The 24,159-nt window shown below is 33.5% G+C and overlaps 1 protein-coding gene across 18 annotated transcripts in view; it reads right to left on the reverse strand.

Moving 5' to 3' along the window:
• LOC128211223 (cilia- and flagella-associated protein 43-like) overlaps positions 1-24,159 on the reverse strand; it is a 65,965-nt gene that overhangs the window by 34,556 nt on the left and 7,250 nt on the right. For 14 of the 18 annotated variants that reach the window (XM_052915762.1, XM_052915765.1, XM_052915760.1 and 11 more), the window contains 11 exons: positions 10,825-10,948; positions 9,406-9,488; positions 8,589-8,720; positions 7,463-7,576; positions 7,140-7,220; positions 6,653-6,801; positions 6,070-6,173; positions 5,271-5,285; positions 3,797-3,943; positions 2,331-2,524; positions 842-856 (listed from right to left, as the gene is read on the reverse strand). In XM_052915762.1, coding sequence (XP_052771722.1) covers positions 842-856; positions 2,331-2,524; positions 3,797-3,943; positions 5,271-5,285; positions 6,070-6,173; positions 6,653-6,801; positions 7,140-7,220; positions 7,463-7,576; positions 8,589-8,720; positions 9,406-9,488; positions 10,825-10,948 — 1,158 coding nt within the window. The remainder of the gene's footprint in view (positions 1-841; positions 857-2,330; positions 2,525-3,796; positions 3,944-5,270; positions 5,286-6,069; positions 6,174-6,652; positions 6,802-7,139; positions 7,221-7,462; positions 7,577-8,588; positions 8,721-9,405; positions 9,489-10,824; positions 10,949-24,159) is intronic. The other 4 variants (XM_052915772.1, XM_052915756.1, XM_052915759.1 and 1 more) reach the window with 3 other exon arrangements.

The following is a 24,159-nucleotide window of genomic DNA, read 5'->3' on the forward strand; positions in this document are numbered from 1 at the left end:
TATCTAAAACACTTTTTTTATTAATTTTATGTAATATATACACTTTTATGTTAGATACACTTGTACTTTTCTTGAAGTTTGACTATGAAAATACTAGGAAATCAACTTAAGTTAAGAAATGACTTAAGATATTTTATGAAAACGGGCCCAGGGTGTTCTGATTGAATGACATACCGGGTACATATGTGGTCTGATTGAATGACAAACCGGGTACATATGTGGTCTGATTGAATGACATACCGGGTACATATGTGGTCTGATTGAATGACATACCGGGTACATATGTGGTCTGATTGAATGACATACCAGGTACATATGTGGTCTGATTGAATGACATACCAGGTACATATGTGGTCTGATTGAATGACATACCAGGTACATATGTGGTCTGATTGAATGACATACCAGGTACATATGTACATGTATACAGAAAATAATACATATATACAATAAGCTTTACATTTGAGAAGTATACACATTTATAAATATAAATAAAAATACAGTCAAAACTCGCTATATCGAACCTTGTTATCTCAATGGTCTGGTTATTTCAAACCTTTTTTGAATGTGTCAGGTTTAGTTTTACACTTTTTTATACTTCGGTTATATTGATTTGTTTGTTATCTGGAAGAATTTCCCAACTTTGACATATCGAGATTTGACTGTAGTAACAAAAAATATTGAATTTGACAAAGAAAATGTGACAAGACTTTAATAGTAGCTGAAAAAGATTAAATGATTATGTAAACTGATAATTATGTTAGTACAAACATCATGCAGTTTTATTATAAGAAAAAGCACACATGGATAAAATCTGAGAAGACATGGCTGCTATAATTACCTTCGGATCTCTGGTCTAAAACATTGCGTAAAGAAACACCAAATAATGAATTGGTACATGTAGGCGTTAAAAAGATGTCTTCTGTTCACACACTGATACATAAGGAAAATGTTAGAGCTACGAGGAATTAATTAAGAAGCAATCAAGTAAGATTGTCGGTTATTAAAGGGGCATATTATAGGTTTACACAAATTACAATTCTCAGTTATTAAAGGGGCATATTATAGGTTTACACAAATTACAATTCTCAGTTATTAAAGGGGCATATTATAGGTTTACACAAATTACAATTCTCAGTTATTAAAGGGGCATATTATAGGTTTACACAAATTACAATTCTCAGTTATTAAAGGGGCATATTATAGGTTTACACAAATTACAATTCTCAGTTATTAAAGGGGCATATTATAGGTTTACACAAATTACAATTCTCAGTTATTAAAGGGACACAATATAGGTTGACACAAATTACGATTATCAGTTATTAAAGGGACACAATAAAAGTTGACATGAATTCCTTTTTTTTTTTTTACTTTAATGCATAATTTTGTTTAACTCATTGGCTTTAATGATAATAAAAAATTATATGATTTGTGTACTGATAAAAATAAATACTAGCGATATTTTGGCGCATTTTCAATTGGGGATTTTTTTAGGCCATACTACTTTTAACTGCAAAACCTCTTTTGCCAAGGCTAATATCTTTTATCTGTATCTTGTGGAATAAAGTTACTGTACAAGTCAAAACATAATATTTCTTCAAAAGCAAATAAGAAAAAAACAATTGTTTAATTGACTGTCATTTTTAAATTAAGCACATGCTTAGTACATAAACCATATATATGTATAAACTTGCATTGATATGTTAAATGAATTGGGTAAAAACAAAAACTCAATGAATATTTTCAGACCATTTTTACATAGATTAAATATCATGTACAGTTTCCTTTTTCCACTATTATACACTAATCATTTAAATTTCTGAATCCTGACAATGAAACAAATCACGTGGATAGCACAGTGATTTTTCAAGCCTTCCAGCAATTGAAAAAATATATTTCTATTTTTTAGATACAGTTGTATGCATCAGTTAAAATAAAGCAAGATGCCCGGTATTGTATTATTTGAGTTACAGCAAATATATATGGGAAAAAGCTTCGGGATAAACTATCTTGCACTCAAATCTAGTAAAGGCTCACTTCAATGAAGTATACATAGAATTAATAAACTACAGCAACTTTTGAGTCCAGAGTAACAATGAATAATATAAATTTTAACTAAGCTGTTATATTTTCTTTTCACACTATCATTAGTAAGAAAGATTTCATTCCAACTACATTGGCATACAATGTAAACTGCTTCATGAAAAATGTTGTGAGAGGAAGATAAATTAACACAAAATCGGTGGTTCAAAACCAACCAATGCTTCTGTACGGCGTTTTACTGAAAATGGAGTCATACCAAAGAAAATAGTGGTATATGACCTCACCTTTTCTGATGGCAGTTCCTCAGGTTTGGGAAGGTTGTGTTGGTGGATCTTCTTGTTATTCTGCGCCATCATGTACACTGTGTCGCCCTCGGAGATGGCCACGCCGTACGATGGAACAGCCAGTTTCAAGGTCACCTTGCGGATCGACTTGTCTTTGAAATCATACTTAAGACTGTTACAGTTGTACCTCAGATCTGCAATAGAATATAGAACATAGTTTACACTCTTTTTTTTTTTTTTTTTATCGTTAATAATAAATGACCGAAATTAGAACAAGCCCGCAGGCCTGAAGCAAGCCTTGGATGATGCTTGAAATCTTGTTTTTTTTCATATTGTTATATATTCGGGTTTTGTGGGCTATATCCTCATTGTTATATGAACTAACAGTAATCAGGCTTGCTCAAGAAAAACACGATGTGAAATTTGATGACTGTGAAAAAAGTTTTTTTCTATTGCATAAAAAGTACTCAATTTCTATAAAAATGCAATAGTATAATAGTGAACCATAAGGGCTTTTGGAAATAGTTATGGCATTATTTTAAGTTTACTGCAAATAAGGAACAAACTTTTTCCAATCATCAATGAGGACCTCTATCGTCATCTCACAGAACAGTTTAGACAATAATAGTAGAACATTTTACGGTATGTAAAATCTTAATAATAAGAGACAACAAAACAATGGAACCCTTCTAAGTCAGTAAGATTTTACAGAATATGTTTCTTCTGACTTAGATTATATATTTTCATCAGACGGGAAACCAAATTATAACATTATTTCTGTTAGGCTGTGCAACTTAAAATTCTTAACGATAAAAAACTTTTTGAAGCCTGAAGCTGGAAAAGAAGGTTAATACAATCTTATTACTAATCTTTATAGTTTTTGCAAAATAATCATTGTGAATCAGAAAACTAATATGTATGACGGTGCTGTACAACACTGATTTACAATAGATGTTACCTTACCATTATATCGAAATCCAAATGCAAACAAAGAGTTTAGGATAAATGCATTTCAATAGAATAGAATAGAATTTAGATGTATACATGTACATTTTCTACATAAAACTTGTTTGCAATTTTAAACATGATTATGTGTCGATTAAAGCGTTATATATGCCATTCAAACTCATATTCTTGTAAAAATCAAAATATAGATGAAAATTGATGGTTTGAAATTTTATACAAAAATATTACGGGGCAGGGCTTATAAAAACCGACAATTTGCCGGTCTGGACTGGTTTTGACCATGCTGATAAGATTTCACAAACAGAAAATTGTTCAAAAATTGGTCTGATATAAATTCATTTTTAGTAAATTTTCGGTCCAATACCACTTAGTCAGGAAACATTATAATACAGAAACCTGGCAGTGTCCATTTATGTTACCAGTCAGTCATAAGTTCACTGGGAATAAACAAACTGACTGTCAACAGACTGTAACATCATTTCACAAACAAAGTCACTTACCTCTAATCACCTCCTCACTAACAGAGAAGTAGGTGAGGTAGTTTGCCCCGCTTCGCCGGTTCCCGGTCGTGTTGTGGGTCACAATCACGTGGATGGTACCAGATGTGTCTGTGTATGAGGCAAGGGACTGGACAGCACCCTTCACACCTGCACGCAGGAAATGAGCAAGTTCATCAGATGAGCATGATCATCAGATGAGCATGATCTATTTAGCATGTGATACACAAAAAAGTGAATTTTGACTGCTTGGTGACAGAATGCTTTTTCTATATCATTTGAAATCATGCTTGATTTCAGTAAAAAAGCCGAAATTTATATACTGATTAATTTGCATATAATGTAGTTTGGTATTTTTTTAACATAATACTAATCAGTAGAAACTACTTTTTAGAATGATTGACAACTCACTGTATCATACAATCATGAGTTTCAATTTAATACTCAGCGACTGTCAGAAAAGGAATTAACATTTCTACTTAAGTCTGGAGTAATATTTCCAGCCAGCTTGTAACCTTTTTTCAAAAAATATCTCATTACGGCTCAAGAATAGAATTAAAAAAAAAAAATCGGCATACAAAACGCTCTTTGATAAGACGCCACCAAGATATATATATATATATATATATATTTTCTTTTTTAAGGTTAGTCATTTTAACTCGAAAGAAAAGCTATTATTTAGTACTATTTTATTTTGAAGAACAAATATGAATTGTGTTTTAATATTAGTTTAAAGAATGCAAACTAACAAAATAAAGACAAATTAATTTTTTCACATTGCAAAACAAAATATTCGACATCTTAAAACCATGGTAGAAGTTATTGCTACAATACAAGCCAGTGCCTTGAACAAACACAATTCACATAAAAATTACAATAATGTCAGTACAGTCACCCAAGGCTACTAAAAACAGACAATTTGCCGGTCTGGACCGATTTTGACCTTGCCAGACCAATTTCAGTAACAGAAAATGGCTTAAAAATCGGTCCACAATTTGTTAAAAGATATCAATTTCGGTTCAAACAGAGTTTGTCATTCACACATCCCCAATTACCAGGAGACTGAGTCACCAATGTTCTAAATTGTCATTAAGGCCACAATTGATAAAACACAAATACCCTGTAGGTTTTTTTGTATGGCATTTTTGTGTTTTGGTCGGTAAGTATGTGTATTTTTTTATGTATTTTTTACTTTCTTGCACAATAATTCTGGAATGATATAAATGATCAGATATAAATATCACCATCGTAGTGGCTAACAAAACCTTTCAGGTCATTGTTAACTTCATGAACTGATCGGGAAATGCCAAACAAAAAAGTTATCAACTGCAGCCTTATGAGCTAATTTGTTACAAGCAGAAATTGTACTAGTAGTAGTTAGTACTGCTGCAGTGTTTATGTCTAAAACAAAACACAGATAAATTGCTACAGTTACCACATTAGAAGCTACAAAAATATTCTCTACAACCATAATCACCTGTAGGTCTCGTCTCTGTAAATTATTTGTTGAAAATACAAAAATGTACCAAAATTAAGCAGCTTATATTTCTAAGAACGCCACTTACTATTGAAGTGACAATCAAGCCATTACTAGCAGTAGGTAAAATGTATCTTCAGACATTAAATACTATCTTACATACATTCTGAATTCTACTCTATAAATGTTCTATGAGAGGCGAGATTTAGTATAAGCTGCAAAGCTTCCTTCTCAATTCTGTCGTGATTATTTTCTTTTGTGCATGTATCATCACTTGTCTATTTTTAACGTTTTAAATTACCACAGTAATTCCTTTGATTATGCGTATCATTCTTGAAAATGATTTATTAAAATTAAAACTGTTTAAACCAAATATTCAATACAACAAGTTATAAAGAAAACAAGTGTGCCATGAAGATATGACAATGCTTTTTACTTTGTCAAACAAGGGGCATAACTTAATGATAATTAAAGCCAGAGTTATGTGCCTAATTATACATGTACATATCAGCTCTGGCAACATGTGTACAAAGTTTCATATGAATATTTCGAAACAATTTTGGCCTTTGTCAAAGTTTACCTTTTTTTAAACCGAAAGGTTGAAGTTTTTGCATGACACTCACTCACTAGCTGCCAACCACAAGGCTAGCACAATACCCAGGCTTTTTTTCTTTGAAAATCAGACAAGCTTATATATAATTGCAAAATGTGTCATAAACTAGCGTCTACTCTTTAAATAGTTCAATAAATTCAGCGCCTTTAAAACAAAAAACACCAGCACAAGTGAGGCAATTAATACCTGTATGAGCCAATGGCTTGAATTTCTTGGAGGCTCTTCCATCGATAAGGAAGACTTGTCCATCTTCTGAGGCTGACAGGAGATAGGCCCCAGTGTCCTGGTAGCTAAATATAAACACAGACAGGCATGCTTACTTAGGGATCTAGTTGGGGTATAAAATGGGTTTCTGACTTTAATAAAAGCTCATTGTCTTTTTAAAACCTTCAATAAAAAAACAAACATTTTTACTATTTTGTTCAAATAATTCATCAAAACACATTATAACAATTTCATAATTTTGTTAAAAAGATCAGATAAAACTAAGTAACAATTAAAAAAATCTTTTTAAAAAAGTCATCAAAGAACCTTTGTACTAAAGGATGTACTAAACAATTCTGTGTAAGCTATATTTGAATATTTTTTTAAAACAATTTGCAGCTCAAAGATATATTAAAAATATATGTTAAATCTTATTTAAGAATTATTCTTTCATTTTTTATCAAACTGTTTCCCAAACATTTTTATTTCAAAAAGGATGTGTTATCAAAATTTTTAGGTAAAAGCTGGCTTCAGGAAAGACCTCTTTTCCCCCACTAACGCTTACACGAGGTTAGCCACTGTTCCTTCATACACTCGCACTCTCTCCACAACCCTGGGCTCGTCAATGTTACACAAATCCACGTAGTAAATGAACCCACCAGCCGTACCTACTGCACACACATTCAACAGTGGGCTGCATGCCATAGAATATGCCTGAAATGGGGTAGTATAGAGATTTTTATTGATAATTATGATATTGCAAAGTTTTGTCTTCTCGTTGTTTTCAGTCCAAAATTGATAGAGCCAGTGCGAAATTTTCAAACCATAAAACACGAGTAAACCTCTCCGATATTCCATTCAGAATTAGAGAAATTACGCCCTTGAATTAATGGAGCTATTTAATACCGATTCAAGTTACAATTCTTTAAATGTCATTATCAACAGAAAAATCATCAAAAAATTGTTGAATGAGAAAGCATTTAAAACAGAATTTGATCGTCCTCTAGGTTACCACGGTATACAAGCAGGTCGGACGTTATACATGTACTTACAGGCATGTCTATGGAGACGGAAGAGATGAGATGGCCTTTGTCTACCGACCACACCTGGATTTCACCATTCACGCGACATGTCTACAAAAAAAATGGCTTCAATTTGATTAATGCTACAATAAAAACGGCTTCATTTTAAAATTATGGAGCAAAACTTTATAATGTGATGACTTATGATTACTGCTTTCACAGTTTTCATTCACCGAAAACTATTGATATCTGAATTTAAATTTAATCTTTAATTGAAATGCATTTCCTTGTTGTTATTTTTGGATGACTTCTTTCAGGATTCACAAAACCTACGACCTCTAATTCTCACTCACCACGCAGTACTCATTTCCGGGGAGGATACCTATGCTGACAAATTCCCCATGGTGGAGATTCCTCAGCAGTTTCAGGCTCTCTGGAGCGCCAGGTTCATACAGGTGAAGGGAACCCTAAAATTTCAGATTTAATTTAAAAAGTCTGAGGTTAAAATTATTTGAATAGACCCTCCAAAAATGATAAAAAATAAACATGTTTATAAATGTTACAAACTAGAATTGCAAAACATATCAGACGTTTCTAAGGTCACCTGATTATCTTGACCTGTGACCTTTGACCCAAAAATTGATATAGGTCATGTACTGACAATGACTCTACACAATGTTGTTCAAAAGTTTTTATTGAAAATAAATATTGACAATGCCAGACAATAAATATAACCCCCATGTCATGCTGTGCAATTGCGAATCAAAAATTTAAAGATACAATTAGTTATCCGTTATATTCATGACAATATTGTAAATGGGAACCTGGTAAATTAATTTGAAAAACTTTCCTTTTAAAAATACGACACATTATAATATGAGAATAATAATTTCTTCAAATTGTCTTATAGATGATCAAATATCTTATAGTATAATTGAATGCATATATTCTTTAAGAGAAGCCTTTCATGTTATTTATAATTGCAGAGTTTTGTTCCTTGTTCCACTGTAAAAAATACACCAGATGAGCATTAGCATTCACACTATGACACTCTTGTTTGTTTGCTTTTTGTATCCTCTACTTGTAGAAATACACAAATCAGTATCTTATATTTATATTAATTATGCACCAGTCAATTGTAACCACAGCCCCCCCCCCCCGGTCCGGGGAATAGCGGACTTTCGGTCCAGCCAACCCCGGGTAAAATCTCCGCCCTGCGGGGACGAACTGATGGTCAAATCCCCGCCAAATGTCCCCGCACCCCAAGAAGCCTAGGTAAGGCAAATTCTCCCCTATATTTTGCGTGAAGACAAAACCACCGCATTCACCCGGCACTGCGGGGCCATCTGAAAAGTAAAAACACGGCCCATTTCCCTGGCTATCCCCTGTATACCCCCGGACCTGGGGGGCCGTGGTTACAATTGACTAGTGCATTATTTTGTCTGCAATTATTTTGTACTGATGACACAAACTGCATACATGTGATGATCCAAGGGCGAGGCGCCTGTAACTTGGTGAGAACGACATGGAAGTGATGGGTACACCCATGTTACACTGCTCAATCACGCTAACGTCACTAGACTTCACATCTACCAGCCGAATGGTACCATCCTGAAACATAAACAAAAACATGTCTCAACAGTTTCCGGCTTTCTTGGATACATTGTACCACCTTTAAAACCAGTCCACAATTTTTTATTTCCTTTATTTATTTATTTTTCATTAAGAACTCCCACTCTAGGTAAATTAAGTATGGTAGTCAGAATGGAACTCTAGGAATCTGAATATTTTCAAACATTTTTGATAAAATTCATTTAACTTGAATGTAACCATTTCTTAAAGGAGGTTGCTTTTGTTTTCAATTTCATATTCTTAAATAAAGTATGACCAATCTCTTATTAGTTTTGTTATATTACCACAAATGATTATTAATGATCACTGGATATACAATAGTAAATGTTTATGTCAGAGCCTGGTAGTCTTGGGCTGCCAAACTACGGTTAAAATCACAGATTGCTGAATCATATTTATAAACAATGCTGTCCCTATGGAATCACAGTAACTTTAAGTGACTACTGACATTTTTAGATTTATTCACACAAGCTATCAAATTTTTGTTCATCATTACAAAAAAAAAAGTACTGAAAAACTTTGGAAGAGAAACAAATAGGAAGTGTCTGAAATAATTTAATCTGAGATGTATAATAGTTAAAGGGCATAAATGAGCCCCATACACATTCTACGCCAACTTATCACTTTTAATTGAAGGATTCAACATGAGACAGTGGTATAATACCTTGCCAGCACAATACAGTCCACGCTTGTGAAGTCCGATACAGTCTACACTCCCATCTAGAATCATCTGGCTCACATCGGGCACTGAAGGGTAAAACATCACAATATAACAAATATTAAAATAACAAAACTAGAGCTGTCACAGGAGTGACGAATACCCCCAAATGCCGCCTGGACACAGGAATGGCAAACCATTCCTTTGAAAAGAGGCCATAACTCCAAGGTTACTGCACACTGCATCTTCTTTTATCATGCATGTATTGTTTTATTTAAATCTGTTGAGTAATTTAGAAGTTAAACTGCTGACAAGAAAAACTAGCCTTTCATGAGTTATCGTCCGGAAACCTTTTTTCTACTTTAAGTAACAGTGACCTTGACCTTGGCCCCACCAGCCCCAATATCGAACTTGACCTGTATCTTCTGATGTTACACCTGTGTACCAAAAATTGTTCAAATCTGTCTAGCCTTTCATGAGTTATCGTCCGGAAACCGTTTTTCTATTTTTAGTAACAATGACCTTGACCTTGGCCCCACCAGCCCCAATATCGAACTTGACCTGTATCTTCTGATGTTACACCTGTGTACCAAAAATTGTTCAAATCTGTCAAGCCTTTCATGAGTTATCGTCCAGAAACCGTTTTTCTATTTTTAGTAACAGTGACCTTGACCTTGGGCCCACCAGCCCCAATATCGAACTTGGCCTGTATCTTCTGATGTTACACCTGTGTACAAATTTTTTTTCAAATCTGTCTAGCCTTTCATGAGTAATCGTCCGGAAACCATGAAAACCGACGGACTGACCGACAGACAGACCGACCGACAGACCGACCGACCGACAAGCTCACTCCTATATACCCCCTCAAACTTCGTTTGTGGGGGTATAACAAATATTAGCCATACATACATGCACTGCATAGAAATGACTGAAAATGAAAAATCCATGCCATTTGAGCATTGGCTCTCATGGGCCTCTTGTTTAAAGTGCAAAAGTTTATCGGCTCGCCTGACATCAATGTGATTTAGTAATTGAAACTTTAAGAGGGGAAATCTCCCAGTCATCGCAATTTTGGAGATTTTCCTGAACAAGCCTGAATACTATGTGTTTATTGAATTGTTCAATTTTCTTGAACAAGCTAGAATATATTGACTTACAACAAAACACAAACAGTTTTACAAGCCCAGGGTTGATTTGGGCTGGCAGGCTAAAGTGTGCTAATTCCGACAACTGCATTCAAATTGCACACAGCATGAAAAAAAATCATTTAATATTTAGCATTTTGATAACAATAGCTCAAATCCAAGGGTGGCTCAATCTTTCAGATGTGAACTAGTAAATTTTCACTATCACCTGATTCTAACTTGAGCATTGGTTACTTGAGAAAAAGCTGTGCACACAGCCACACAAATATCGGGACATTACCATGCTGCTGTATGTCAACCATGGATTCCCGCTGAAAACCTGCGCTTGACATCCTTGAGTCTGGGGCATCTGGTATCTTAGGTGGGTAGTAGATCACTTTTCCTCTGTATTGCTCACTATCAACCTTGAAAATATGATAACATTTGAGGATAAGCATTATTAATAATGGTAGCTGTTTTGCCTGCCATTCAAAGGATTCAGCTGCAGTTTGAAATTTACAGAAAGAAGTAGATCACTTTTGCTATCTATAGCTCGCTATCAACTTTGGAAAGATTCAATCATTTAAGGGAAACATTATTTATTATAATTGACACAAATTAGGAAGAAAATTTAATCAAAAGAGGTTTTCTTGTTCAATCAGTCAATAAAGACAAACTCTTCTCACTAAGTTCAAAATATGGAGAAGTTTGATCCTTCAGGGAATGAAAATGTCCCTGTGGCCAATTATAATAACTTAAAAGAGAAGAAAATGAAAGGAACTTTAGTATGTTTGCCAGGCTGTGTTTCTGTCTTCCTCATTTGGCATGTGTGATAAGCCTGTTTGATACCAGTTGTAGATTTGCTAGATGCATGTGTGCAGTACTTAAATATGAAACAGTTAAAAACCATCTTTTGGGTCTTGTCTATATACTATCCCTATAAGGGTCTGTCTATTTACATTATACATGTGAACCGAGATAGGGCACAAAATGGGCCCATAAAATGAAACCTTCGAATATTGTAACGCCTATAAGACCATAGTTACAGTGGTTACACTGGCTTATTGTAAGGCGTGTATGCTGAAAATTGTGTTACAACCGGTTACATCGAAGATTTTCGAAGTTCAACTACAAAAATCGAGTTTTCAGGTCGACATATGATTAGAGTTATGCGGTTGCATAAGTTACAATGAGTTACATCAAAGTTTTTGAAAAGTTTGAAAAAGTGTTTTTTTTCTATCTCAAATAGCGGGTTACGCGGTTACATTGGTTACAACTGGTTACATCGGTTACATCGAAAATTTTCATTAAAGATCGAGTTTTCAGTTCGACATATGATCAGAGTTATGCAGTTACATTAGTTACAATGAGTTACAGCAAAGTTTTTGAAAAGTTTGAAAAAGTGTTTTTTTCTATCTCAAATAGCGGGTTACGCGGTTACATTGGTTACAACTGGTTACATCGGTTACATCGAAAATTTTCATAAAAAATCGAGTTTTCAGGTCGACATATGATCAGAGTTATGCAGTTACATTAGTTACAATGAGTTACAGCAAAGTTTCTGAAAAGTTTGAAAAAGAGTTTGTTTTTTTTATCTGAAATAGCGGGTTACGCGGTTACATTGGTTACAACCGGTTACATCGGTTACATCGAAAATTTTCATAAAAAATCGAGTTTTCAGGTCGACATATGATCAGAGTTATGCAGTTACATTAGTTACAATGTGTTACAGCAAAGTTTCTGAAAAGTTTGAAAAAGTGTTGTTTTTTTCTATCTGAAATAGCGGGTTACGTGGTTACATTGGTTACAACCGGTTACATCGGTTACATCGAAAATTTTCAAAGTTCAACATCAAAAATCGAGTTTTCAGGTCGACATATGATCAGAGTTATGCAGTTACATTGGTTACAATGAGTTACAGCAAAGTTTCTGAAAAGTTTGAAAAAGTGTTTTTTTCTATCTGAAATAGCGGGTTACGCGGTTACATTGGTTACAACTGGTTACATCGGTTACATCGAAAATTTTCATCAAAAATCGAGTTCTCAGGTCGACATATGATCAGAGTTATGCAGTTACATTAGTTACAATGAGTTACATCAAAGTTTTTGAAAAGTTTGAAGAAGTGTTTTTTTCTATCCCAAATAGCGGGTTACGCGGTTACATTGGTTACAACTGGTTACATCGAAAATTTTCAAAGTTCAACATCAAAAATCGAGTTTTCAGGTCGACATATGATCAGAGTTATGCAGTTACATTAGTTACAATGAGTTACATCAAAGTTTTTGAAAAGTTTGAAAAAGTGTTTTTTTTCTATCTCAAATAGCGGGTTACGCGGTTACATTGGTTACAACTGGTTACATCGAAAATTTTCATTAAAGATCGAGTTTTCAGTTCGACATATGATCAGAGTTATGCAGTTACATTAGTTACAATGTGTTACAGCAAAGTTTCTGAAAAGTTTGAAAAAGTGTTTTTTTCTATCTGAAATAGCGGGTTACGCGGTTACATTGGTTACAACTGGTTACATCGGTTACATCGAAAATTTTCAAAGTTCAACATCAAAAATCGAGTTTTCAGGTCGACATATGATCAGAGTTATGCAGTTACATTAGTTACAATGTGTTACAGCAAAGTTTCTGAAAAGTTTGAAAAAGTGTTTTTTTCTATCTGAAATAGCGGGTTACGCGGTTACATTGGTTACAACCGGTTACATCGGTTACATCGAAAATTTTCATCAAAAATCGAGTTTTCAGGTCGACATATGATCAGAGTAATGCGGTTACATTAGTTACAATGAGTTACAGCAAAGTTTCTGAAAAGTTTGAAAAAGTGTTTTTTTCTATCTGAAATAGCGGGTTACGCGGTTACATTGGTTACAACTGGTTACATCGGTTACATCGAAAATTTTCATCAAAAATCGAGTTTTCAGGTCGACATATGATCAGAGTTATGCAGTTACATTTGTTACAATGAGTTACAGCAAAGTTTCTGAAAAGTTTGAAAAAGTGTTTTTTTCTATCTGAAATAGCGGGTTACGCGGTTACATTGGTTACAACTGGTTACATCGGTTACATCGAAAATTTTCAAAGTTCAACATCAAAAATCGAGTTTTCAGGTCGATATATGATCAGAGTTATGCAGTTACATAGTTACAATGAGGTACAGCAAAGTTTCTGAAAAATTTGAAAAAGTGTTTTTTTTCTATCTGAAATAGCGGGTTACGCGGTTACATTGGTTACAACCGGTTACATCGGTTACATCGAAAATTTTCATCAAAAATCGAGTTTTCAGGTCGACATATGATCAGAGTTATGCAGTTACATTAGTTACAATGAGTTACAGCACAGTTTTTGAAAAGTTTAAAAAAGTGTTTTTTCTATCTCAAATAGCAGGTTACGCGGTTACATTGGTTACAACTGGTTACATTGGTTACATCAAATAATTTTCATCAAAAATCAATTTTCAGGTCGACATATGATTAGAGTTATGCATTTACATTAGTTACAATGAGTTACAGCACAGTTTTTGAAAAGTTAAAAAAGTGTTGTTTCTATCTCAAATAGCAGGTTACGCGGTTACATTGGTTACAACTGGTTACATCCGTATTATTTTGTATCAGTTGAAACGGTTTTAAGATGTTCATGAGAAGGGCAAGAATGTGTTAGAGGTATACAACCGAAAATTTTAAGAACACAATTATATACTGCAATAATAACCTTACATTTGATAGTGTTTGGTCATAAATTTAACATATCATTAATCAGTAAGCTATGATATCAAAAGATAACAAAACTATATGAGTGACATTATGGGTATCATCATTTAACACAGTTACTAATGGCTCGATGAAATAACAAGCTAAGTTTGCATTGTTTGTACTTTACTTTATTTTGAACACTATTATGACAGGATAAAGTCAAGCTGACTATTATTTGTTGTGTTTTAATTTGTTTTACATTATAAAAAGTTTGTGGACTTGAAAAGGAAATTATGACTACTACGATTACGTTAACCTAATTTTTATACAGTAAAATCAAGATTTAGAAAGAAATATGGTTTAATGAAATAAGCTACTTAAGCTACTTAAGCTTGTTATGGTTTAGAATTTTAGTGAAATTGGGGCCAGGTTTTTTGTATGAAATATGATTTTGGGGTGGAAAAAATACACTTCGTCTCAAATGGCGCGCGAATCCCATTGACTATACATGTCTTCGCGCCGTTAAAGACCGGTTTTGCTTTTTGGGGCATCCATGTAAAACACAAAAAAAATATGTTACATAGCCTAGCGTTTTAAGAGAAAAAGTTGTCAGATGCGCAATGATTAATCCCAGTAAAATATCAATTATGTTTGTACCAACATCAATCATTTTCGTAAATCCCGGGTAATAATAATAATAATAATAATAATAATAATAATAATAAACTACATTTTAGCAAAATAGTATATGAGACAATTATTGAATGTGTTTGTTTCTTTATATCAGGAATCTTTTTTTAAAGGGTCTTCTCAATTATTGGGGTTTCTCAATCCATGCCATTTTCTCGTATTTAAACGAAGATTTTACTATTATTGCTTTATGCTCATTTCAAGAAAAGCAATTTGATATCAAAGATCTTTACCAGTTTATCAGAAAAAAAAATCATCAAATTGGTATAAGTGGTGTTTTGATAAGGGAGAGTTACATCCTTCCTTTTAAAAACCCTTAGACAGTGCTTTGTCCGCCTTGTAAAAAAATGAGCTGGAGGTGTTTTAACCGGGGGGGGGGGTGCTGAGGGAGGGAGCGGTGGGGGGGGGGGGGCAGTGCAATCCACCGCATTCCCTTTAGACTCAACTCAAATGACATTGAAGATGAGTTTCATTTTTTTTTGTTTAAATGTGCACCTTATGAAGAGCTTAGACGAAGACACATTAAAACTTTTTATTGGAGAAATCCAAGTGTTTTCAATATGCTTTTACTGCTTAATTCTAAAAGAAGAAACGAACTTAATAATCTTGCCACCTATATAAGAGATGCATATCGAATTAGAAATAACGTATTAAACAACACTGTATGATTTTTTTTCTTTGCATAATATATCCAGGATGTGATGAAATATTATAATTTGTTCTCTTGTTTTTTGATCGTTATGTGCGCATGCACTGCTTAATAGTTAATTATCACTTTGTTAATATGTAGCAACTCATACTCTTGTATTGATTATTGTAAAACATTTGTATCTATCTATTTTGTATATTTTTATGATGAGAAACCGTAATTGTTTCAATCGAATAAATTCTGTTCTGCTCTGTTCCTTTAGAGACGTCTTCACTTCTTCAGCTGTTAGATTTAATCAAATATGTAAAATATAAGGCCCTCGATATCACCACACCTTCGACTCGGCATTAAATGAAAATCGCCCTGGGCTATCTTCTTTGTCCTGTTTTATGGCCCCAATTAGTGGTGACAATTATGCAGATGTCACCATGTCAATACAATCTGGGATTAGGATTTCGACTGTAAAACATTTTAACAAATTTATTGTGTTAATGAAATCGCAAAACGTCATCATAACAAGAATTCTAAGTAATTTTATATGTACCAAGCATTTCGTCTAAGGAATTATGTGATAAATAATTTTATTAATAGTATACAATTATTAATTGTATTAGCCTCGCAAATCCCTAGTCTGATACTTTAGTCACATACAAGTTTGGAGTGAGTGAGTGAGTGAGTGAGTGAGTGAGTGAGTGAGTGAGTGAGTGAGTGAGTGAGTGAGTGAGTGAGTGAGTGAGTGAGTGAGTGAGTGAGTGAGTGAGTGAGTGAGTGAGTGAGGAGCGAGTGAGTGATACGAACAAAACGAATGAATGAATGAATGAACGGATGAACGATCGAACGAATGAATGAATGAAGATGGATAGATGGATGGATGGATGGATGAATGAATGACAGACGGCTGACACCAACGAAACATCGAACGAAATAATTGATTAATATATTAATTAATGTATAGCATTGTACCTTGTTTGCTAGCACAAGTGCAATTAAAACCTTCAGGATTTTATTGTTGTAAATTGATGCCATTTCAAACAATGCAAATCTCCATTTTTTTATTTAGACGCGATAATGATGCACAAGTTTTACAAGATTTCATTTGATTCATATCTGCCAATCGGAATGAAAAGCAGTACTTGCCATTTTATAGCTAAAAATGACGTGTCTGGTATAAAAATTCTTAGAATGCGCTCAAGCTTTATATAATACTTGAATAAAACATGTGGTTTTTAATGATGTCCGATAAGTACAAAACTTGAAGTTTAAGTCGAAATGTGTCGGAAACTAAAGAGATTGGTAAGCCCCTCCCCCAATCGATCCGGAGACCTTTCTCTTTTGAATCTTCTCTCTGATTGGCTGAAGGCAATATTCTGGCATATTGCGATTTAATTAGGTAGCCACGCCCACAAACTTATACGTTCTAGGCATATCCTCTCCCCTTATATTGCCCTTATGACACCATATGCGCAATAAAAATACAATTATTGTATATTTTAGCTGACAACCTAAATATATAAATATGAGTTAAATTTCATATCTTTAGTTGTAAAGGAAATATAGAAATATCAAGGAAATTATCAATATTTTTTCGCAAACAATACAAATTGAATGTTTAGCAGTAAAACAAACATATTCGTTTTTTGCATTAGAAAGAAAACCAAAATTTATGAGTTTCCGTCTGAACGTAAGATGGCAATGCAGTATACATCAGAGCCCCGAAATTAAAATTTATTGAATCCGGTTGAATCAAAATACTTCTATATGTTATAGAAGTATTTTGTTTTAATGAACATAAAGACTTCCAAATAAATAATAACTGATTCGTAAGAGAATGATTTTCTATTTCATAATATGTTTTTGCAAGCAGTTGAAAAATCGACGTATACAGAATTCATGTTTTACGATCATTTTATTTCTTTGTATTAAACTGATACAAGAAAATTAATATACTCTGTATAAAATGATGTTCACTAAGCCAATAATATATATAATCGCATGGATTGTGTACAAATTGAGGGTGTTAACTCTATGATTCTACGAGGATACAGCTTACTAAAGTTTGAATTACACACACTAACAACACATCATTCAAAGAAAACGTTGTACAATCAAAACAAACAATTTTCTATACTTGATATTACTTTAAACAACATTAACACCAACTTAAAAATTAAAATGGACAGAAACCTTAGCAAGCACGAATGAACATTTGAAATGAAAACGGATATGTAGTTATATACATATACGAACCAACAATTGACAGCACCTTACGTAGTTTTTATTACAATTTCCTTTTGGGAATAATACCAACAAATACATTATTTTTTAAGTTCAAACTTGTCGATTTTTAGATTATGTACATTTTGCCATCCAAAGAACATTTATATTGGGTGTGCTTTGAAACACAACAGTTGTGGAACAAATTAAATAATTTTATAGCTTCAACAACAATTAGCATCGTAATCAATAAACGTGAGGCTTTATTGGGAATAGTATTTAAAAACAAATACAGTAATATTTGCAACCTCCGTATTGTTTTAATGAATTTTAATATAAACTCAACCAAGTGTAATAATAGGCATCTCTCCTGAAACGCATAAATGATGTATCTAAATTAAGAGAGCAAATAGCGTTAAAATGATAAGTACGAAGCCCAAAACAAAAATAGGAACTACTGAAATTAACGTAACAATTATTAAAAGACACTAATAGCCATAACATTTTTTAAGTGTATATAATATTTTTAGAATTCTATAACAAAAACATGTGTGTGCTTACATGTATGTGTTTATTTGTACTCCATGCAAGGTCTTATTTTTCTCAGATCATATGCGTAGTAGTGGTATTATATGACATCGTGTTTGTTGTTGTTGGTGGGGTTGTTGTTGTTGTTGTGAATTGTGTTGGTATGGATAGATGTACTGGAAAAGTACTTCAACACTTTGAACGGCTAAATTTCGTGCAAGCAGTGAATACCGCAGTACCAGCAGAGCTTTGGTTTAAAGATTTTTCTGTTCCGAGCTTGCCTGATATGGTCGAGCATTAACAGAACAGAACAGAATTTATTACACGTAAACTATACAGTTTTTTGTGTTTCATATACATAATAAATATATTACAATTACAATTATACAGTGTAGTGTGAACTATTAAATAAATATTATAATCAACTTTTTTGAAGGATGAACTGAAATTGTCAATTAACGATAGTGTAACAATTAACACACGGGGACACAATCCAACTATAAAAAAGAGAAAATTTTAGTTTTAAGAATTGTTGTTGTTGTTGTTGAAAGAATATTCATGTTCGGAACAGAGAAAACGATAGTATTATAACAATATATTAAAAAATATGTTATTTTCAACTAGCACTTTAACCTCAGTTACAATTGACTGGTGCAAAATAAGGTATTACAAAGCTTCTTCATTTTCTACTCAAAATCCCGTGTAAAAATATTCGGCAAATTGCGTACCGAATAACCTTAACAGTTTCATTGTACCACTCTATTGAGTGGGAGATTCAGAGAATTTCAGTGTAAATATGATATTGTCAATGTACTTCAGGAATTAGACTCTTAAGTGTTAAAACTAGTTCTCTGATAGTAATTACAGTGTTTTGTTATGTTTTTTCTCTATTTCAACTGAAATTAGAAGTGAAATGACCTCTTTTACTATATTTAAGGCCACACAAACTGGTTAATGAGGGTTCACCATTCACCTGTGTTTGTCTTATATGTATATGTTTGTACATAATGATTGTTTTGGGCCGGTGGCCTTTATCAAATAAATGATTTAAATTGCATTGAATAGATGTGTGCCGAAAATAAAATGATTTATTTCTCGCAATGAAAGTATTGTTAAAGAAGTTTTAGAATATATGAATATTTATGACAATAGTACAGAAATAACATCATGATAAGGTATGTTTCATTGTTTGCTTTTCCTTTATGATTTAAAATGATATTTTATTTGTAAATGTGGATGAGATCTCGGCGAATGGGTAGCATTAATTTAACACCGGTTTAACATGAAGGTCGGCAAGAGAAAGGTGTGCAGTGTCACGGCTATTTAACGAACTTGCCGGAGATGGACTAAAGGTTATGATTCTGTTGTGGCCGTGTCAGTGCTGACATTTTGTCATTTTAAATCTATGTTTATTTTAAATCTATGTTTATGTATGTTTATGTTAATATCTGTTTATGTATGTACGAAAATACGCGCGACCCCAGCTCATATACGCACCTCACACACAATGCACATGTGTGTTCAAATCCCCTTAATACGTGACAAAATCGGCAAGGTATGCACACATGTAACAACAAATAAGCTTCTTTAAGTAAGTAACTGCATATTCTGCACATGCTATTTTTATAAACAGTTAAAATGTAATATCCATAATTTTTATGTCAGTATAAATGTTCCTTAATGTTTAAGAGCTCTGTAAGCACTCTAGATGCCATTCATCGCAAAAACCGCGGCATTTTGGGTACACTGGTGGAATTAAAAGTCCTCATCTGGCTTTATCTTTTTCAGATATTAAGTCATACGTAGGAATGTGTCGGGGTCAAGCCCTAATACAACCATTTAAGGGCGTGGGCTAAATTTATAAGCTCAGCACCACCAACAACAAGCACAACAACAACAACAACAACAACGACGACAACAACAACGACAACAGCAACAATTACAACAACATCACCAACGTAAATGTTTAAAAAATGTTAATGCTATCTCAACCTTCTGTTTGATCATATCAACCCATTTCCCCCGCACCAAACACTTTAAAACGATGAAGTTTCGCATAACAGGGATATAAAAACATATCTCTTCAATTTGTTAAAGTTTATGTAGTGTACTTGTTCTTTTACAGTGTGCTGCTAGAATACAATCGTTTCTTTCTGTGACTGAAGTGTCATTTTCATTTTATATGCATGAATGTTAGAATACCCTATGACTATTAAACAGATGTCCCATCATGGTATTGTTTGTTTGAGATATATATTGTATTCCATGGACTGAACACCGAAAAAAGGACCTATCAGGAATATTATTAAATATGTCAAGCCTATAAAATATATTGTTAACGTCACGTCATTCCAAAAATAACACCATTAAGTGTTCCACAGGCTAACTGCAGCCTGAAGTTTCATTTGGAAAGATCACAACGATGTACCCATTTCATGTAACCGATGTAACCAGTTGTAACAAATATAACCGCGTAACCCGCTATTTCAGATAGAAAAAAAAAACACTTTTTCAAACTTTTCAGAAACTTTGCTGTAACTCATTGTAACTAATGTAACTGCATAACTCTGATCATATATCGACCTGAAAACTCGATTTTTGATGAAAATTTTCGATGTAACCGATGTAACCAGTTGTAACCAATGTAACCGCGTAACCCGCTATTTGGGATAGAAAAAAACACTTTATCAAACTTTTCAGAAACTTTGCTGTAACTCATTGTAACTAATGTAACTGCATAACTCTGATCATATATCGACCAGAAAACTCGATTTTTGATGTTGAACTTTGAAAATTTTTCGATGTAACCGATGTAACCAGTTGTAACCAATGTAACCGCGTAACCCGCTATTTCAGATAGAAAAAAACACTTTTTCAAACTTTTCAGGAACTTTGCTGTAACTCATTGTAACTAATGTAACTGCCTAACTCTGATCATATGTCGACCAGAAAACTCGATTTTTGATGAAAATTTTCGATGTAACCGATGTAACCAGTTGTAACCAATGTAACCGCGTAACCCGCTATTTCAGATAGAAAAAAACACTTTTTCAAACTTTTCAGAAACTTTGCTGTAACGCATTGTAACTAATGTAACTGCATAACTCTAATTATATGTCGACCTGAAAACTCGATTTTTGATGTTGAACTTTGAAAATTTTCGATGTAACCGATGTAACCAGTTGTAACCAATGTAACCGCGTAACCCGCTATTTGGGATAGAAAAAAACACTTTTTAAACTTTTCAGTAACTTTGCTGTAACTCATTGTAACTAATGTAACTGCATAACTCTGATCCTATATCGACCTGAAAACTCGATTTTTGATGAAAATTTTCGATGTAACCGATGTAACCGGTTGTAACCAATGTAACCGCGTAACCCGCTATTGAGGATAGAAAAAAACACTTTTTCAAACTTTTCAGAAACTTTGCTGTAACTCATTGTAACTAATGTAACCGCATAACTTTGATCATATGTCGACCTGAAAACTCGATTTTTGATGAAAATTTTCGATGTAACCGATGTAACCGGTTGTAACCAATGTAACCGCGTAACCCGCTAATTCAGATAGAAAAAAACACTTTTTCAAACTTTTCAGAAACTTTGCTGTAACTCATTGTAACTAATGTAACTGCATAACTCTGATCATATGTCGATCTGAAAACTCGATTTTTGATGAAAATTTTCGATGTAACCAGTTGTAACCAATGTAACCGCGTAACCGCGTAACCCGCTATTTGGGATAGAAAAAAAACTTTTTCAAACTTTTCAGAAACTTTGCTGTAACTCATTGTAACTAATGTAACCGCATAACTCTGATCATATGTCGACCTGAAAACTCGATTTTTGATGAAAATTTTCGATGTAACCGATGTAACCGGTTGTAACCAATGTAACCGCGTAACCCGCTAATTCAGATAGAAAAAAACACTTTTTCAAACTTTTCAGAAACTTTGCTGTAACGCATTGTAACTAATGTAACTGCATAACTCTAATTATATGTCGACCTGAAAACTCGATTTTTGATGTTGAACTTTGAAAATTTTCGATGTAACCGATGTAACCAGTTGTAACCAATGTAACCGCGTAACCCGCTATTTGGGATAGAAAAAAACAATTTTCAAACTTTTCAGTAACTTTGCTGTAACTCATTGTAACTAATGTAACTGCATAACTCTGATCCTATATCGACCTGAAAACTCGATTTTTGATGAAAATTTTCGATGTAACCGATGTAACCGGTTGTAACCAATGTAACCGCGTAACCCGCTATTGAGGATTGAAAAAAACACTTTTTCAAACTTTTCAGAAACTTTGCTGTAACTCATTGTAACTAATGTAACCGCATAACTTTGATCATATGTCGACCTGAAAACTCGATTTTTGATGAAAATTTTCGATGTAACCGATGTAACCGGTTGTAACCAATGTAACCGCGTAACCCGCTATTTCAGGTAGAAAAAAACACTTTTTCAAACTTTTCATAAACTTTGCTGTAACTCATTGTAACTAATGTAACTGCATAACTCTGATCATATATCGACCTGAAAACTCGATTTTTGATGTTGAACATTGAAAATTTTCGATGTAACCGATGTAACCAGTTGTAACCAACGTAACCGCGTAACCCGCTAATTCAGATAGAAAAAACACTTTTTCAAACTTTTCAGAAACTTTGCTGTAACTCATTGTAACTAATGTAACTGCATAACTCTAATTATATGTCGACCTGAAAACTCGATTTTTGATGTTGAACTTTGAAAATTTTCGATGTAATCGATGTAACCAGTTGTAACCAATGTAACCCGCTATTGAGGATAGAAAAAAAACACTTTTTCAAACTTTTCAGGAACTTTGCTGTAACTCATTGTAACTAATGTAACTGCATAACTCTGATCATATGTCGACCTGAAAACTCGATTTTTGATGAAAATTTTCGATGTAACCGATGTAACCAGTTGTAACCAATGTAACCGCGTAACCCGCTATTTGGGATAGAAAAAAACACTTTTTCAAACTTTTCAGAAACTTTGCTGTAACTCATTGTAACTAATGTAACTGCATAACTCTGATCATATGTCGACCTGAAAACTCGTTTTTTTATGAAAATTTTCGATGTAACCAGTTGTAACCAATGTAACCGCGTAACCCGCTATTTGGGATAGAAAAAAACACTTTTTCAAACTTTTCAGAAACTTTGCTGTAACTCATTGTAACTAATGTAACTGCATAACTCTGATCATATATCGACCTGAAAACTCGATTTTTGATGAAAATTTTCGATGTAACCGATGTAACCGGTTGTAACCAATGTAACCGCGTAACCCGCTAATTCAGATAGAAAAAAACACTTTTTCAAACTTTTCAGAAACTTTGCTGTAACACATTGTAACTAATGTAACTGCATAACTCTGATCATATGTCGACCTGAAAACTCGATTTTTGATGAAAATTTTCGATGTAACCGATGTAACCGGTTGTAATCAATGAAACCGCGTAACCCGCTATTTGGGATAGAAAAAAAAAACTTTTTCAAACTTTTCAGAAACTTTGCTGTAACTCATTGTAACTAATGTAACCGCATAACTCTGATCATATGTCGACCTGAAAACTCGATTTTTGATGAAAATTTTCGATGTAACCGATGTAACCGGTTGTAACCAATGTAACCGCGTAACCCGCTAATTCAGATAGAAAAAAACACTTTTTCAAACTTTTCAGAAACTTTGCTGTAACGCATTGTAACTAATGTAACTGCATAACTCTAATTATATGTCGACCTGAAAACTCGATTTTTGATGTTGAACTTTGAAAATTTTCGATGTAACCGATGTAACCAGTTGTAACCAATGTAAC

The sequence above is a fragment of the Mya arenaria genome, chromosome 12 (genome assembly GCF_026914265.1).
Source record: "Mya arenaria isolate MELC-2E11 chromosome 12, ASM2691426v1".
In the NCBI taxonomy this organism is placed as follows: domain Eukaryota; kingdom Metazoa; phylum Mollusca; class Bivalvia; order Myida; family Myidae; genus Mya; species Mya arenaria.